This window comes from Athene cunicularia (genome assembly GCF_003259725.1).
Source record: "Athene cunicularia isolate RWA chromosome 2 unlocalized genomic scaffold, athCun1 chr2_part1, whole genome shotgun sequence".
Classification (NCBI taxonomy): domain Eukaryota; kingdom Metazoa; phylum Chordata; class Aves; order Strigiformes; family Strigidae; genus Athene; species Athene cunicularia.
In genome coordinates, this window is record NW_020799095.1 from 130,794,515 (window position 1) to 130,813,092 (window position 18,578).

The following is an 18,578-nucleotide window of genomic DNA, read 5'->3' on the forward strand; positions in this document are numbered from 1 at the left end:
TACTGGATCAAATTACTAACACTTAATATCTAGGACCCTGTTCTGATGTGCATATGTTTGTCCATGAGCTATGTGTCTGTAATGCCTAGGGGTAGCTTTAAGAATATGTATCCTTTCTTTTTAAACTTACACCAATTTCTATGGGGAGTAATTATAAACTGTTGTTTGTAGCAATTAATACTCAGTTTTCCATACTTTCCTCCCCTTTTTGGAAGTGCCCACAACTTGAAACTGGTCCAAGAAGCATGGGAGTTCTTGAAATGAAAAATAGATTTTGTGAGGTTTAAACAAGTGGGCTTTAAGATATGTCTTGTTTTAATTATTTTTATTGTAGTATCTAGACCCACCAAATGCTTTAAAATAAATATGTAAATCAAGCATATAAAACGCAAAAAGGAAATTTTGACATTTAGTCATGTCATTAGGTCTTTTCCCAGAATTGGCATTAGAAGTTCTTAAAACCGCAGTGCTGGGAATAGGGCTAATTGTATAATGTGAATTTTTTAAAATTGTCTCTTAATAAATAAAGTCTGTATGTTTCTCTGCTCCTTTTTATTTGTTATTCACAGGTACTTGGCTGACTACCTCTACATGTTGTTAATAAAAAGTGTTTGGTTTTTCTACAAAATTTTGTGTTTTGCCAAGGACCAGAAAAATATCTATAAATCTGAGAAAACCATTTTATTATTAGAGTATACACTGGGATAATTAGCTTTTGCAGAAAACAATTAAGTATTTGGTCTGGCAGAATAGATTTGAGAATGCTGACAAAAGCACTAGCAATTCTGTTTCAAATTAATTTATTTACAGCTAATGATTTTACCAGCTCTAAACATGATCTCATCTTCTACCACTGTTAATTTGTATTGCAGCAGAGCCTAGAGAGCTTATGTGAAATTGGTGCCTCATCTGTGAATACTGTAGTAGGAGTTCTGTGGCCTGGAATTCCAGCTGCCTAAAAATAAAATTAATAAAAGTGGGACAAAAAAGCATTCTTCCCTCCTCCATCAATGGGGGACTGAGGCCTCTGAGATCTGTGTTAGGCAACCCAGAGCTCCTCTGAGGTGATGCTAGACCAAGAATAAGACCCTGAGCCGAGAGGTACTCTAGCAACTGCAGTAGAGATACACTAAATTAGGGAGATGACCTGGGTAGCCTGGGAGTATTTAGTTCAGGACTGGCACTAGTTGTGTTTCAAAAGGGTCTTGTTTTACTCCATGGGCTTACATCTAGATGCAGGGGAAGGAAAAGCTTCCTTCCTGATAGCTGTACTACCCTTGAGGCATCTTCTGATTTTTTTTCATATTTGAAAATTGGTATTCCTCAGTGAAAAAAATCACACTATTCTTTATGTGCACAGCTTATTTACTCCTACCCTTACCGTGGACTTTTAAGTTACTGTCTGGTAATTTTGATTTTATCCCATACGGGTTCTAAGTCTCATTTCTTTAGTAATTGCTAGTTGTTTCCTTATCTTCCCTGTTGCTTCTGGGCCCTAAAGTACTAAAGCACTTGTCCCCATTAACATGATTCTCTCAAACAGGAGTTTGATTTGAGAAAAGCAGCGCTGCTTACAAAAGCTGGGAGAGAGGAATGTCTACTTGCTTTTTATTTTGCTATAAAGAATATGAATTTTCTGGACTTTGAATGTCAGTTTTTATTAGATATTTTTCTAAAGTTCTGGTTTAAACTTCAAAAAGCATTAAACCTTTAAATTTCACTCTGAAAACTTATAGCACATCCAATTCATATGTTGTATATAATCAATATTTGTGTTTGAGATTATATTTTGTATGTCTTTCTAGTTATCTTCTTTGCTGTGTCACTCAGTTTTTAATGCATTTCAGAATTCGACTTTTGGAGCAACAAGCTCTTTGAAAAGTTCAAACTTTGCATCTTTAAGTCTTTTTTGTAATATGTTAAACTGCAACCAGTCCTAGCATTATGTACTGCACTCAACTGTAAGTCCTTGCACATGACTTCTAAGACTTGTGCTCATCGAGGCAGCATCAATTATCAGTTGTAAGTGGTAAAAATTAATGCTTTCCTTCAAATGATGAAAAGAACAAATTTGCTGAATGGTTTTTTAGAGATTTTTTGTTGTTCCCGTTCTTTACTTTCACACTAAGGATACTTGCAAGCAATTAAGTGTAAGTAGAGCAGGCTGAAAGCTGTATAAAGTTCCTATTGTTTTGGGGAGGTTTTATCCTTTAAAAATTACTGGATATTTGTATGCAATTGTTTTGTCTTTTCTCTTTCTTTTTTTTAAGGTTTTCTGGGGTCAAGAGCATTTGAACTGTTTAGTTCTCCTCCAGGAGCTTCTGTGGCAGTACCTTACTAAAAAGGGCAGTGTAGAGATGTTGATATCCAAACATACACACCCCACTTGCTTTTCTACGGAAAAAAATCAGGCCTCAAAAACTGAGCATACTTCAGATGATCTGAGAACAGGCCTGTTCCAATATATACATGATGCAGGTAAGAAGAATATTATTGCACTCTTTTTTTTTTTTTAATTATAAAGTAAATACAGTAGTAACCTGTTAAAGATTAGTTGCCTTTTACAATGGATAACTACGTTTTTTGGAAAAGCAGTTGAAAAGACATCTGTTAGAATGAAAAAAAAAAAAAAAACTTTTTTGAATTCTTTCCATTAATCGGTAATCTTTTAAAAGTCAGGGAAATTGCTTTTTTATTTTCTCTCCTTTTGATCCTGAGAGGTTTAGTTTTAACTACTTTGGTCTCATAAATCAGCATGTTTCTTTCTAGAAATTATATAACGGATTATAGCTTGCTTTCATTTGACAGAAGCACAAAAACTGCCCAGTGCCTATGAAGTTGTATTTTACAATGAAACTGAGGATAGTCCAGGAATGATGTTGTGGAGATATCCAGAACCCAGAGTGCTCACTCTTGTAAGAATTAACCCCGTTCCTTTTAATACCACTGAAGACCCAGATATTAGCACTGCTGACCTTGGAGATGTTCTTCAGGTGCGTAATGAGAGTTTTCTACTTCAATTAATAAAAGAAAATGCTGCTATAAAGTGAATGTTTTAAAACTCAGGTTTATTAAAAATGAGCACAAAACAAATGTCAGGAGCTCTAAAAAATCAATAGGAGGCAAATTCCACAGCTTGAGCACATCTTTAATTTTAAAACTACTTGTGCGAACATTTTAACCACTTACCTGTAAAGTTTTTCCATGACGTAATAAGCTATAGCCAAATTTATCAGTTCTGGTTTGCAAGCATGCAGTTTTTATTCTGCCTTCCTATGATTTCATCCATCAGTTTTTACTTAAAGACTTCATTTGATTTGAAACCGAAATGTGAGGAGAGACCTGGTTTGAAATTGCCAAGATTCAGTGGAGTCATTGAACTCAAATCGCCAGACTGACCATCCTCTCCTGTGTCTGTGATGGCAGATGGCAGTGCTGCTTCTATTAAGAGCCACCAGGTAGAGAAAAAGTGTCTATTTTCTCTCATTTTGCTTTGAGAGAGTTGAAATGGACAGTCCAGTTTGTGTGCGATCATGGAACTGCCCTTCAAAGGAGGCCTAAGTGCTGCATCTATGTGACTTTATGCCCCTAAAATAGACTATACCTCACAATTACACTGATCCTTCACTCTGAGACTTACTGCTTTCTAAAATACACAATCAGGTAGTTACATTCTCTCCTGTCTAATGTAATTTATCTTTATAAATTCACTTACTCCTTGCATACCTATTTTGATTTTCTCTCAGTTTTAATTTTGTTAATCTCAGTTTCCTTTTTGTATTACAAATTGGATCTGTCGTTATTTTTTTTAATTTCAATCTGCTTGTTAACCGGAATAGTGTTGTGAGTCAAGGGAAATAAATATCTCTCATTTCTTTCTATTTGTTCAGAAATGTTGAATTATATTTCATTATTGCTATAACGTTAAAAATTGCTTTTAAAATTGAGTTATGTACCAATATGCTTTGAGTTATGGATAAGTAGGATAATCTTTCTCAGATAAATGGTATAATATTATTACCATGCACATACTGTCAGTGAGATCATGTAAGTGTCTTGCCAATTTCTTTGCCCTTTAGACAGTTAAATGTCAGCTCCTTTCAGTTATATGAAAATTAAAATTAAATGGAAAAAAATCAGCTCCACTTGGCATGAGGTTTGAATCAAAGATCAAAATTGTGTTATTGTATGCTGTCTTGATGACCCTATTAGGTTGCTATGAAAGGCAGCAATTTGCCTTCTTTCAGGATGGTATTTTTAGAGCACAGCACACCAAGTTTTGGTATAATTACATTAAGTTCCCATTATAGATAACAGACATCATGAGCATAATGTGTATGCTTGTGTAATAATGTGAGCCGGTACAGGGGGGGGAATAGCAGTTATTCTTCAAGTGGGCATATGCAGATGGACTTCTGGTAGCACGCATGTTCTTCTGCTTTGGGCTTCCATGCTACAGTCTAGAGAAAAGAAGGTAGTTGCAGTGTTCTTTCATTTCCCCTGCAATTACCTCAGACAGTAAGATAGAAACCAGGAAGCACTCAGCTACCAACCTTCAGGTTCTGTCAACTTCTACTCATCTTCGTGTAACTCTTCAGATTTGCATTTAATCATATACATTGATCTTACAGAACTGTTTGCATCAGTCTCATTTTAAGTTTGTGGTCAAGCATCCCCGTATACCTTCCTTGTATGATGCTTTTTACTGTGGCATACGCTCTTCTTAAGGTCTGTCAATTTTATGATGAATTAATTGATAGTAAGTCTTATATTACTGGCTTTCAATTACAAAAGAGATGGAAAATATCAGCCAAATTCGAGGACATCTATTCAAAAACTGTGCTCTTGGGCACATGGAGTACAGAAATGCCTACAAGAGGATCCATATTTTGGTAGTGCACCATTAATTATGGCAGTAACTGTTGCCTGGCTCAAGGTGGTGATTCATCACATTTTCCAGAAACAGCCATGCACCTACACAATGTAGATAAACAGCCATTTTAAACATGGACAGCATGCATTCTTTTTATTAGTCTAACATGGATGTGTGGGTGGAGTAAGTAATAGAGTTGATTTTCACATACTTTAGGTAAACTGCATTTACGAAATACTCATCTCAATCTTTAGGTTCTGATTTACGTTAATCAGGAGGCCTTTCATCAGCTTCACTTTTTTCTCTATATGGATGTATGTCTGTTTCTTAATATACTGTGTGTTTATTGCATACGGGAAATTAACAAAATACAGCGAAAAAAGACAAAACATCACTTTTATTTTATTCACTTCTTCACATTAAACATTAGAGGAACATCTGCAAGCCAAAGACTTCCACTTTTTTGAAAAAAGAATCTAAATTTAAAGACAACAATGATATTAAAGTATATGTTAATGTATTAATACATTAAATATATGTTTTAAAACCTTCCCCAGGATTGTGTATATGTTCAAATTCTAGAAGGATGCATAATGTCACCAGCTGTGTTACCAATGTCCATTAATCCTTTACTTTACATAAATCCAAGCAAAGGTGCACTGCAGTTTGTCTTGAATTAAAAGTTTACCAGTTGCATGTTTTTTCTTTCACAGTAAGTTGCTGTGACATTTCATCTAGCTTTCTAGTTGTTAAACTTTTGGCATATCATTTTAATCGTGGGTAGGTTTTAGAAGTCTCTTTCTTTTTATAGCTATTCTTCAAATTCCTGGAAGTTGCAAAAGCTTCACCATAAAGAGAATTTTTCTAGATATTGAAGTTGCATGTCATCCGCTGCAGCCAAAGGATAAGCAAACAGCTTCAGATTATGAATCAATATAAACTATATTGTTTCTATAAAACCTCACCTTGCTGCTATTTCTGTCCCAAGAGCTTATTTTCTTGTGCTTTTACTTTACTTTTTACAATCTCAACATTGTTGCTTTTATTTGTAGAAGGAAAAGGAAGAACTGATGTTTCTGACAGCGTGTTGCATTTTCTTTAGTGATTTGAAATAGAAGTTTGATTTATTTGTTTGAAGGAAACGAGAGAAAATCCTAGACGCACTTGCAAGAAACTGCATCATGATTGTATTTCTTTTGGGAGATTGAGGATATCTGAACTTGTTCTTCCTGTTTATCAGAGATTGCAGCCTCTTTCTATTTAATTTTTAATCCCTAATTATCCCATTTTCACATGCTGCTAATGTTCTTTGGCTCTGTGTGATTTACTCTTCTTTCAGAAAACTAGTGTTTGGTGAAACATTCCTGGTACCTCTTCTTAATTTTTTAAGGACTTCCTAATCCTCAGGTACTAAAGCCACTGTCTGGCAGCAATTCTAGACCTTTTGACCTGGAGACCTTTTCTTATTTTACTCCTCTTACATCTACATCACTGCTCTTTTAAAGTTTATATAGTAGTATTTGGAAGTTTATACTAATGAAGAAATAAAAAAGACTCTTAAAGTTTATATAGTAGTATTTGGAAGTTTATACTAATGAAGAAATTATATACCCAGGTATTATTTTTGGAACACAGAATCAATTAAGTGAAGCAAAACCCAATTTACTACTGTGCTTGCAAGTGGTTTAGGTGCATCCTTTTATACCTAACTGGGGGAAAAAAAAAAAGTTAATATTGAGTTCTATATCAAGAAAGAAATATGCTATGGATGTAGAATATTATTCCATTTTTTATACTGAACATCTCTCTAGTTCCTTGATCAAAACTGTTAACTCTTGATTGTTTCATCAGCCTCTGTTTCATTTCTACTAATGGTTGCCTGTTTTCCAAGTTGTGAGATTTTTTTTATTGGTGTTTAGAAAGCTCTGGATACAGCTAAATATCTTAATAAAGGTCAATGTGAGGTGAAGGAATACACACACAAGAACAGTAGTTTCATGTTCTAATAAGAAGAAAAATTAAATAGGCTGTGTCTTGTCCAAGTGATGTGATAAATACTGCTCTAAACCACCACTAATATACCCCTTGCATAAAGGGAATCTACAGAAAAGACCTTCAAGCAGCAACTCAAATGTTTGTGAAGGTGTACCCTTTTGATCTTGACTACTGCTAAGTTTATTTTTAAAATACATGCACAAGGATAAGCGTAGTCCACTGATAACTTCACTTAAGACAGCACACATTTCATAAGAGTGAAGTTAATCCCAGCGCTGACTCCATCTAATGCCATGTAAACCAGTGTGATCCATTAATGTCCAAATCAGCAAGGGCAAAGGGTAGAATAGTGTTGATGTGAGAATCATATTCACCCCTCAGGAGCAGATGAAAATCCAAACTTTGACAAATTTCACTAATTCAAAAGATAATAAGCAAGATGAAGTAGCAGTGCCATTACTTTAATATATTGAAGACTGATATTGGTACATCAGAACTTTAAATCATTTAAGTAGATTGCTGGTAAGAGAAAGACTTGTGGTTGAAGATATGTGGATGAGCAACTTTAAAAGCCTGTTTTATCATGTACCTAAAGAAAATATGTACACAAAAACAGAGAGACAAAGCCTACTGTTCTTGCTCCAAAACAGTTAATGTTACATTCAGGACACTCTTGTGCAGATAATTTATATAGTAAAAACTGTGCAGATATTTATAGATTTGTCTCAGCGAGTATTCACGTGTGAAGACTTAAAGCATGCCTCAGCTTCCCAGTTGAACACAAACTATATTCTACAAGGCAACCACCTCATTGGTATAGGGCAACAGGTCTTTTATTTGCTCTATCATGTTCCCGTTTTATGTCAGTTAAAGTTGGAATCTGTTGGTGATTATTCTCGTTCTTGTGAATCTGTTCATAAAATGTCTTCCACTGAGGACTTGAAGCATGCTAACAGCCTTCAAGCAGAATATGTTTTATAAGGCATATGGAAATGTCTCCTGCAGGAATATCAGAGTTGTAAAAGATACATGAGCAATTCAGGAACAAGAGTGTGCTAGACAGTCTGAACTGCAGAAGAAGGGCTTGATAGTGTCTCTCCTCCACTCCCAAATGATGAGAACATTGGCTTGAGCTGCTTACAAGGACAGCTGAAAGAGAATTTGTGGCTGTTTCCTCCGTCCTGATTGTTCTAGTTCAGTACTAGTAAGAAAGGAGTAAAAGCAATTTCTAATTCCAGATAATAGTTTATGGTTATGCAGATAATGTCACTGTCCCAAGAATAATTGAAGATTATCTTCCACATCATAACAAGGGACTGTGTTTCAGAGCTGTCATGCAATGCTAAGTTCAACCATGCTTGTACAGTTCCTTGAATCTTCCAGGTTGCAGCAGTTGAGAAAGGGTAAGTGTTCTTCATTTCTGTGGCATCTTTACAATTTGAAAGAGGCAGTTGCAGGGAAAAAATTCTGTTACTGATTCAGTAGTGACTTTCAAATTGTACAGATTCAATATGGACTTAGCTACATTTAGGCATTTAAGCTTAAAGAAAGTGCTGTTGGCTATCTGTGCTGTGGGGCTTATAACTGTACTTTTCACTATGCATCTAGTTTCCAATAATTTTCCTGTGTCTTCCTGCAGTCTTGAGCATCTCAGATTTATGTTTGGTTTCACTTCTCATTAGCCTATGTTGTTTTACTTTTCTGATTTAATCTGGGCCATATTTTTATCTTTACCAAGAACAAGGTTGAGAGGTTTGGGTTGGCAGGAGAGAGAGCAAAGATAGGGAGGGGCCCACCAAAATAGGAAATCAGTTTGTATGCCTTCAAGGAAGTATTCTGCTTTTCTGTGCAAGCAGGTGAACAGAACATGCAAATGATTTCTTGTACAGCTGGAGGCCTGTTTTAGCTAGTGAACTTCTTATAGAGATACTCCATGTTTGCCATTGCATCATAGGGTTATATTTCCAATAAGAGATATTGCTGGCACTGCTCCATATCTCAAAGGAAAAGCTATGTATTGTCACAAGAGCATTTACACAAGTGACCATGGATTTAAAAGGTGGAGAAAACCAGATTTGTCTAATCAAAGTGATCATATAATGTGTAATGGTCCAAATTTCGAATTCTCTAATTTGTTTTATCTGCATCAGCAACAGAGACTTAAAAATTCTTTCTCCTGGATTGTCATCCAGTGAGTGATACAAGCTGTTAAAGCTTACAAGACAAAAGGAAGATAAGATAATCTATGGCATTTGTTCATTTCTCCATATGAAGTTAAAATATCTACTGAACCATACCCTGGCAGGTTTTTGTGTTTGACAATGTTTCCCTTGTGTACCTGCCAGGATTCCGATTGCATGCAAGTGTAGTCAGCATTATAACAGCTGATGAAAAGATGAATGTGTGCTGACGTCTCCTTTTTTGGCCTTTCTTCTTTATATAGTGTCCTAATAAACAGAGCACTTATTCCTGGTTTAGAAAAGTGGTGATTAAATTAACCAACTCTCAAGGTCTACTGGAGAAAATAAGGGCAGTGAGTATAGTTCTGAGGTTGCAAGGGCTTAACAAATTTAATAAGAAAAGACTAGGTAAATAGAACCACTCTGGTAAAATTCACTCAGAGAATTTGCTGAGATGGTGAAATCTCTTTTAGGAGAACATAAAACATTTTCATCTTCAGAAGGTGAGGATTCAAAAAATTGTCTGTTGCATTGCCTTACATGCTTATGCCTTTTAAATAAAGCATTTGCAGACTCTGCAGTCTGGAATCTGATTTTTTCAACACTGTCAGCCAATAAACAGTCATTTTCTAACACCTTGTGGTTGTTTAAACAGTGGCTTAAGGAAGCATGAGCTTAAGAATGACTGACATTAGGACCTACTGTAAGTCATTATTCCAGGAAGGATTTGACATGACAGTCAACAGGCAAAGAATTATGATCAATGTCAAAGACATTCATTTTTCCTTTTAAGAGAGAATACCTCATTTTTGGCTGGTTCTGCTTCCTTTTTACTTTTCATTCCCTGTTGGGGCTACAGTGCTCAGCTGGGCATTTGAGAATCTGGGAAAAGAGCTTTTTGGGAAACCACAAATTTTATTCATGTTTGATTTATTTCTTACATTCCCAAAGCAACAACTATTTTGGAAATCCAGATGATTTGTGTGTGACAGGTTAGTGATTTAAGTTCATAGTGTTATTTGATAATATGCTGTAAAGTTCAACCATATTTATCGATAAACCTGTTGGTTTGCGAATTTTTTAATCTACTGACATGCAATTCAGTACTGTCTTCAAATAATCTGACTTTTTAGATGGATAGTGAAATAATTTGTCTATCTGTTGTGAATTGCTCAGAAGGCAAATTTGATGCTTTGTCTGGGACTCTGCTTTTTAAAACTTGTGTTTCTTGTTAATTCTACCTTTTGATGTTATTCAAAATTACTGTACTAGTCATACTACTACTACTACTACTGTATACAGTATTTTTGTTATCTCTACTGTTTGAAGAATTGCAACAGGCTCGAAACGAAACAATACAGTATAATTATTGAGCATATCTGATCATAAACTGTAACTGTAACAAATGCCTTTTATTCTGATGTAGGAAACTGCTTTTTCATCAGTAGAAGCTGTGTTTACATCCACACATGTGTACAAAAATGGATGCAGGTCATCATGTAAACAGCTGATCTGTGTAAGAGGGCTGTAGGCTTGCTTGTAGCCTCAGCCACTTAAACTTTAGATGATCTGGATGCAAGCAAGTTTTGTGAGGCTGGACAGTTTTGCACATGTTTTTCTGACTATTAATTATAACTATTGCCTTCATTTTCTTGCAAGGAAGGAAGTAGGGGCTAAAGGAGTTGCAGTGTTACACAGTAAGTCTTAAGCAGATGTTGAAACAGAGCCCATTCTTTTTAGGAATTCCAGCTTTAAACGTTATTTGTGCATTTCCTTGCCTGAAAGTAGGATTATCTCAGACTTTACTATTTTGTTACTGTATTTTGTGTGTATAATCTTAATTATTTTGCTGTGTGATCTTGGTGTTCACTGCATCGAGATGAGACTGTATCGTTTGGCCTACAGTTTCTGTGCAGTCTGCAGGGAGTTAAGCGTAACTCGTTGGGAATGTTAATGGAAGTTGTGCATAATTTGCCTGTGCATCACACTGAAATTTACCCTTTGGGGTTACTGAGCCAGTGAAAATTCTACCGGGTGCCAGAGGACTGACGAAACCATCAGATTATCTTAATGACAGATTTACACTCTCCTCGTGTTCTTTACTTTTCAGGTTTTGTAACTCTGATTTATGAAACTTTGCAAACCCAAGTCCTTCCTGCTGTACGCTGGTCTTGTGGCACTTGCAGGAGTCAGGCTTTACTGTGGTGAGAATGTGGTCAAAATAGCCTGTACACTGAAAATTACGCAGTAGTTTATGTATTAATAGACTTCTACCCTCAATCCCAGAGGTGACTACATTTCAACAGCATAGTGCTTATATTATTAATAAATACAGAAGCTTAGAAAATGCATTAAATAAAATGTGGAAGATTGTTCCTGTATCAGAAAAAGAGAATAAGGAGTATTGCAAGAAGTAGGTAAGTCCCTAATGTAAGATCTCCTACTTACATACTTTTGTTTTCTTTGTATGTGCAACAATAAAAACCCTAATAAGTTACATTAAATGCTTGCTTTTGCGAGTGATCTTCACATAAACTCAGTCTCAAGATGAATGACAGTTAGTAGAAAAAAAATGGCACTTAATAGTACATACATTTTTCTGTTTAAAAAGTCCTGCAGAAATCTTCTCAGTTATAGCCTAGCACTATTCTGTGCTTCCTTAACAAAAGCTGTTAGTGTGTTTAGAATATTTTTTCCATAATGAAAAAAACCAGTATCTGTGACAGATTACATTACTATACACACCTGCATTTGCTCTGAACCTGCTAGCCTGATAAATTGATAAGATAAGTTAGTCACATGTTGTTTTAAAAAGGCAAAGAACATAGTTCCTAATAAAAGAATGCTACATATTTCTTCTAAAAGGTTAAAAAGCATTTCTCAGGGCTCTTAAATTACCATATTCTGATACCAAGGGAAAATAAAACCTGGGCTTAGAGTCTTGTTTGTACTTAGAGGGCTTTCCGGACAGGAAGGCAATCTTGATGCAATTCAGTAAGCCACAATACCAGTGGGGCATTACAGGTGAAAAATTTGCAGCTGTACCCCTCACCACAATGTATTACAACTGTACAGTGGAATATTTCCTGTACAGAAATAGGGCTTGGTTAACTTTGTTTCCCAAGAGTAGATCACATTAAAATGTTATAAAATCATGATTTCCTGCATTTGAATACTTGTGGTTTCTCAACTGGTTCCAATATTACAAAGGGTTTTTTTATAGCTTCTATTAGTTGAAGATGTATAGAAGCTTTTTTCCAAAGTCAGCTAAAAGGCAGTTATGTATTTTTAAAGAACAATTTCTCTTAGAAGGCAGGAGATTTCTTTCACATCTCTTTACTATACAGTCTATTTAATATTTATTGTATAAACTGCAGTACAGATGTAAATTTTAATAAAACAAAATAAATATGCTAATAGGACCATAAATAAATTTGTTAAATAGGGTTGAAAGAGCCAAGGTATATGTAATTACTCAGAAAGCAGAATACTAGTTAATTTTGTTATTCAACCAAAGACCTCAGTACAGATATAGGAAAAAAATAAATTAAGTTGATATTGCATATTCAACTCTAAAGTGAATATTTATAATTTAAATATTCTAGAAAATTTGTTAAACCAAATTCAAAAAGAAGTGAAACAGATTATGTGAAGAAATTACATGGGATAATTTTGAAAAACTTCGCCAGTTGTGGTATCTGATTATTCATGAGTGTTGAAAATTGAGAGTGCACCACAGTGGAATAACTTTTACTGTCCAAAATATACAGGTACCTAACACATCAAAATGGTGTCAAAGTACAGAAAACTGTAATAAAAATACAAAGGAGATTTTGCTGGGGAGACAGCAAATACTTTGTACAGCTAGAATATTTTTAATCCTAGTACTACTACTAATCCTAATACTACTAATACTAGGCTAAATTTTTACCTTGGTGTACCCCTTTTTTTTTTTTTTTTTTTTATTTTATTTGGATCTTCATGAAAAGGGAAAATTGCTGGTCTGTAGCTGTGCCAGGAGACTGTTTTCCACACTGATATGATGCAGTCTTAGCCCTGAAGAAGGCTAAAAAAATGTTATCCAATGGGCAGTTCAGTTTGTAGCATGATTTCACAATGTCAGTCACTTAATGTAAACAGGAATGTGGATGTTGAAGTATCCTACAGCTGTCAAAAATCTTGTTCCACTGGTCAGATTGGATTGTGTGTGAACAGGCATATTACAGAGATTTTATTATATTTAATATTAATTTTCTTTTAAGCATATTTCCCACATAATATATTTGTCTACAAGGATTTTTTGCTATTTTTATATAAATAATACTTCAAATTCAAATTTTAAAATAATGTTCTTGGTGGTTACTGCCAACAGTTTTTCCCTAATAAAAATCTAAATAAAGCTTTTTATTTCCTACTACTGCAACTTCTGTTCACCTAATGGGAGAACTGTATTTTTTTTAAGGCAGTTGGCCCTAAAACAGTAAAATATCCTAATAACAGAATAGCTTTATTACAGAGCAATCAGTTTATTCATGCTCAGGAAGCAGGAGTTAAAATCTCAGCATGGGTTGGCGTCTGACACAAAGTACTAGTTTGTATTGTATTCTGTCTCTCATTCACTTAGGTGGCCCTGCTTGGAGAAGATAAAACACACACACGCTTCCTGTCTTCTGTGTGCATTTTCTTGTACAGTAGTTGTTTCTGGAACAAGAGTAACTTCATTTCCAAGAGGAAGCGCCCACCATCTGAGGGACTGAGATTGAAGAAATGAACGTTCATTCTGTAGAAGCCTATTTTCTAGCAAAAACATGAATCAAAAAGAAACATTGCTGAAAGCAACGTTAAAGCATGTTCTGTAACCCAGCTGTTAATATCTTTCTTTCTCAGCTAGACAAGATGCATTTTGCAGTGAGTTCTGCATGTGGATAGTTAAGGGTCCATTTTTTATATTGAGTTTAAAAATTATATGTTCCAGTATTTAAGTAATAAAACAGTAATATTTTATATATGCTTTGTTCAGCAACCTCAAAGTAGTCAGATGGCTGTGGCTTTTTCCCAGAGACAAAAAAGGTGTTTGTGAAAAAGATGGGATTAGCTAAGAAATTGAGATATTTTAATTATTTCTGTCCTAAATGGCAATGATGTCCGTGTCTGAGACCTGTTGGCCTTATAACAGTATGTGTAGTGAATAATAGGTATGATCATTTATGGTAACGGACAGCTTGTGGAAATGCACTGGTGTTGGCCCTCTGGTCAACTTTAGAAACATACTTTGTGATAAATTGTATGCACCCAGGCTTTTCAAGTCCCAATTAGCTAAGTAGTCTAAAGCTCAGAGGATAGCATCAGGTCACAGGAAAATCTAGAAGCATGTTGTGATTATGAAAGCCTTTACAAAGCACATACGTATCAACAATCATTTCTCTCCCATTGTTTCTTATTATTACTCAGAACCTTAAGGGGGAATAAGGAGTATCCATGTGTTCAATAAGGTATACAACACATGGATGAAAATATTAATATGTAACATAGTGTTAAGAGATTCTGTAGCATTTCTTGACCCCTAGTTTCCAAATAGGAATTAAATGATTCTGGTACAGATAATGTGTGGCACAATATATGTTGAATAAGAAAGAACATGATCTATTGCATTGTAGTGCATTAGTGGGAATACTTCATGTTGGTTATCAATACTGTCTTGCTGATAGGTTAACAAAGCGTGCAGGAAATTACTTGAAGGAGGCAGGTTTTAAGACTTTTTTGAGTTTCTTTTTGTTTGGGGTTTGGGGTTTTTTTGTGAAATGCATATCGTAAAGGTTTCATCTCTTCTCCGATCTAGACAGGTTCTATTTGTAGAGGGCTGATGTATGTTCACAGAGGTGATTCTTCTCATAATGTCTATCTTAGTATAATATATATGAAGATTTTTTCTTAAAACAGAGCAAAACAAGTGATTCACAGAGAACAGAAAACCACACTCTCCTAATTCAAAAGATTTCTGCTGCAAGGCAACTATTTCATTTGAGCTCTTTCTTTGTGTCCTGTACTCAGAAAAGGCAGGGCTGGAACTGTCATTCGAAGGCAACTGCTTTCCTTGCTATCAGAATTTGCTAATACACTGTTTTCATTCTTCATCAGAACAGTGCCACACAATTTTCAGGTCTCCCATGTCTGTATTCCACTGCAGTGAAGAGAAAAAGGAGTAACCTTCAAATTTTCTGCTTTGTTTTAAATGTGTTTATCTTGGTAACTGTTTATTGTTTTAAGTACTTAGAGTTTAGGCTGTTTTCATGTGACTTTTCACTTCTACTTCTGATCTCTGTTAATGCTGCTGAAAAAAAAGCATTTGACTGCTGTTTTGCTCTCTATTGCCGTGATCGTCCTTCTAAATAAGTGTTTGTGCCATAGTATGTGGTTTTCTTGCAAAATGGAACTTGGTGATTCTTGGTTAAATCTTGGTTAACTGACCCTACTGTTAAATAACAGGTTTTTGCACATGTAAGGGGCAGGAGATGCACAGTAATGGTTCTGTTTGCATTTCACAGGTGAATAAAATCATTGTAATTAAAAGTTTCTTTGAGGGTAGGAAAGAAGACACAAAGCTATGGAGAAGTATCTGTTGAAGAAACATGCTTGTTTAGCAAAGAAGTTTGTGGTTAGATATGCTTTGTTAGTGTTTAGTTTTATAGAGGCAGCACCAACGGTCACATTTTCGAAGAGGTAACAATTATCTGAATTGCAGCTTAGGTTTTATTCAAATATGTTAAGGTAAAAGTACCATATTTAATTCTACATATGGGGAAATTTTTGTTGCAGCTAATTCACTTATTCCCACTGCCTATGACTCAGTTCTGGCATTATAGCCCATATCCAGGCTTTCACAACTGTTATTTTTGGCAGCTAATATTGCCCAGAGCTACCATCTTTCCTTAAACTTATCCAGATCAGGCATTAGTAATAAACCCCCTAGAACAAATAAAGCTAGATATGTAGGAATCAAAGATTCTAAGTCAACTAAGTCTTTTGCAAGCATCAAACTGGAAAGTTTACAGTTTGGACAGTCCCAAAGCATGAGCTGTATTTTGTATAGGCAATCACATAGTGTGTCTTTGAGTTTTTACTTCTAATGTGCAGCTGATGCCTTGAAAGATACTGTCTCTTGCTCTGGTAGATTTCTTGACATGTTGCAACATGGTTAGGAAAAAATGCATGAGCAAAAAGACGAATAATCATTTCAACATGCTTACCAGCCTACTTTAATTGTTAGGTGATAGGTTATTTCTGACTACTCATATGAGTAGTTCTGGCTGAGTCCAGTGGTCATTCCTATGCTTTTCCAAATTCTTCATATTTCACTTAAAAGGTTGATATGAAGTTCCTGAAAGGCAAATACACTATGTTAGGTTATACCAGAGCCTGAAGAGGAGTTACTCCTTCTTTATGGTATAATAATTACTTTGAACATTTTACTTTGCCGTCTTTTTGTCAAGATAAGTTTCAGTATTTCTACCACCTACTGAGTGGATAGAGATATTGAAGTAGCTACTTTTTATTTTCCCCAAACATTATATATGAAATCTGGTTTGGTTTGGGTTTTTTTTTTTCCCAAGTTTCACTCTGGCTTTATTTTCAATCTTTATTTTCTGTCTTTCTATATTATTTGCCTCTAGCTTTACTGATAGTTTTACATTTTTCATATAGTAGTGCCACTTATGAAAATCCTTTACTGTGCTCTGTAACTTGTTCTTCCAGCTCATTAATCTTAGTGGGAATAGAATTCATCACCTTGCTCAGACTCTTTTAAAATGCCCCCTACTTGCTGTTCTGATCCAGTTTTGTGAGATTATAATTAGGGACACTTGCATATTAAAAGACTTTAGTTGCACATATGTTAACAAGATTGAAGAGAAAAGGTAACTTAGGTGTTGATAGGCAGTAAGAAGTACAAGACCAAACCAAGTATTCCAATATCTTGAATCAGATTCCTAAAAAATCTCAAGGTACTTTAAGGACTGGAATTTTTAAATATGCAGAAATAAATACTGCTGTATGTAGAAATACCTGTGCAACCATGAAAGGCTGCAAACTTTTGTCAGAAATTATACATATCCTTTTGTAATGATAGAATTCCAAGACTTTATGCTATAGGAAATATGCCAAGTGTTGCAATATTTTAAATTAAATCAAATGTTTTATCACTGATGGAGCCTGTGGAGTTTTAGAAAAGTATGTGAGTGTGAATGACTCCACACTGTAGTATGAAAGATAGTGAGTAATGGAAGTTGCTGTTTATGTGTTCATAGTTAACACAGGAGAATTCCTTTAATATATCCATAATTGAAGGACAGTAACATTGTTGTGATGCTGCAATTTTGAGTGTTTGTCCACAGGCATTAAATGTTAAAATAATTCAACACTGAGAAGTTTTGAAGAAATCTAAAACTCTATGACACTAAGAGCAAAAAGAATTAATATAGTGTGACTTTGAAATATGGCTACAAACACAATAATGCAATATTTCATATTGCTGTTGTTGTGCACAGCACCACTGTAGAGTTAGCAACACAGAACCAAGAAAGATCATTTCTGGGTCATCGGGCCCAGCCTCCTCTCGTCAAGGCAATACTTGTTGCTGTTTCCATCTTACTAACAAATGAATCTGTTAGAAGCAGCTGTCCTGAGCACCAAGGCTGTCCTGGAACACCCCCTATCTTTTTCTGTTTGGGTTTCTCACCTCACACTTTATTCATAAAGCAACTAATTTTTGACCCATAGTTTCTGTAGACCTTTCCCTCTATTAACTGTTTCTCTCCTGAGGTGTCTGGGTAAAGCAATAACATTCCTTTTGTTTTCCTTCATTTGGTCCTCTACTCTGCACAGATCCCAGTGTGAGTTAATAGTTTTAACATGAATTGGAAATGTGTGCCATATTCCAGATGAGGTCCCACCAGTGAATTATACAAGTCAGTTAATATTTGTACCTCACATTTGGAAATATCTCACGTAATGTCTCTCAGGATGACATTTGCTTTTTCAAGGCATCATCATACAGCCTCACAATTTTCCTGCTCACATTTACATATCTTCACCATTTCCGATTGAATATACAGCTTATAAACAAATGTGTTGCTATCTTTACGTATATGATGTTTGGGTTTTGATGTTAAATAAATCCCTTTTTCTTAGATTCTACTCTTTGAAATTAAATCAGCACTCCTGATTGATATTGCTATGCTACTCTACCTTATATATGTTACTGACATCAGAGTTTTGCTGACACTTATCAGATACCTTTTTATTTCCTCCATCCTGACCTAAAAAAAAATTTAGTGCCTGTGGTTACTTTTTTCAATCTTCAGGTATCATTGTGACTTGACAGATGTAGTAAAAATCCATGTTTCAGGCTCTGTGGTTCCACATGTTAATTCTTCCAGCATTCTTTGGTGGTTATTTATGTTCCCTTGCCCTCCCCAGCTTGAACCACTGAGCTCCCTGAATTTTCCTTCTTAACCTTCATTCCTGTTAATTAA

At 35.2% G+C, this 18,578-nt stretch overlaps 1 protein-coding gene across 1 annotated transcript in view; it reads left to right on the forward strand.

Moving 5' to 3' along the window:
• VPS13B (vacuolar protein sorting 13 homolog B) overlaps positions 1 to 18,578 on the forward strand; it is a 477,299-nt gene that overhangs the window by 392,012 nt on the left and 66,709 nt on the right. Inside the window, 2 exon segments of the mRNA XM_026841594.1 lie at positions 2,271 to 2,478; positions 2,809 to 2,993. Coding sequence (XP_026697395.1) covers positions 2,271 to 2,478; positions 2,809 to 2,993 — 393 coding nt within the window.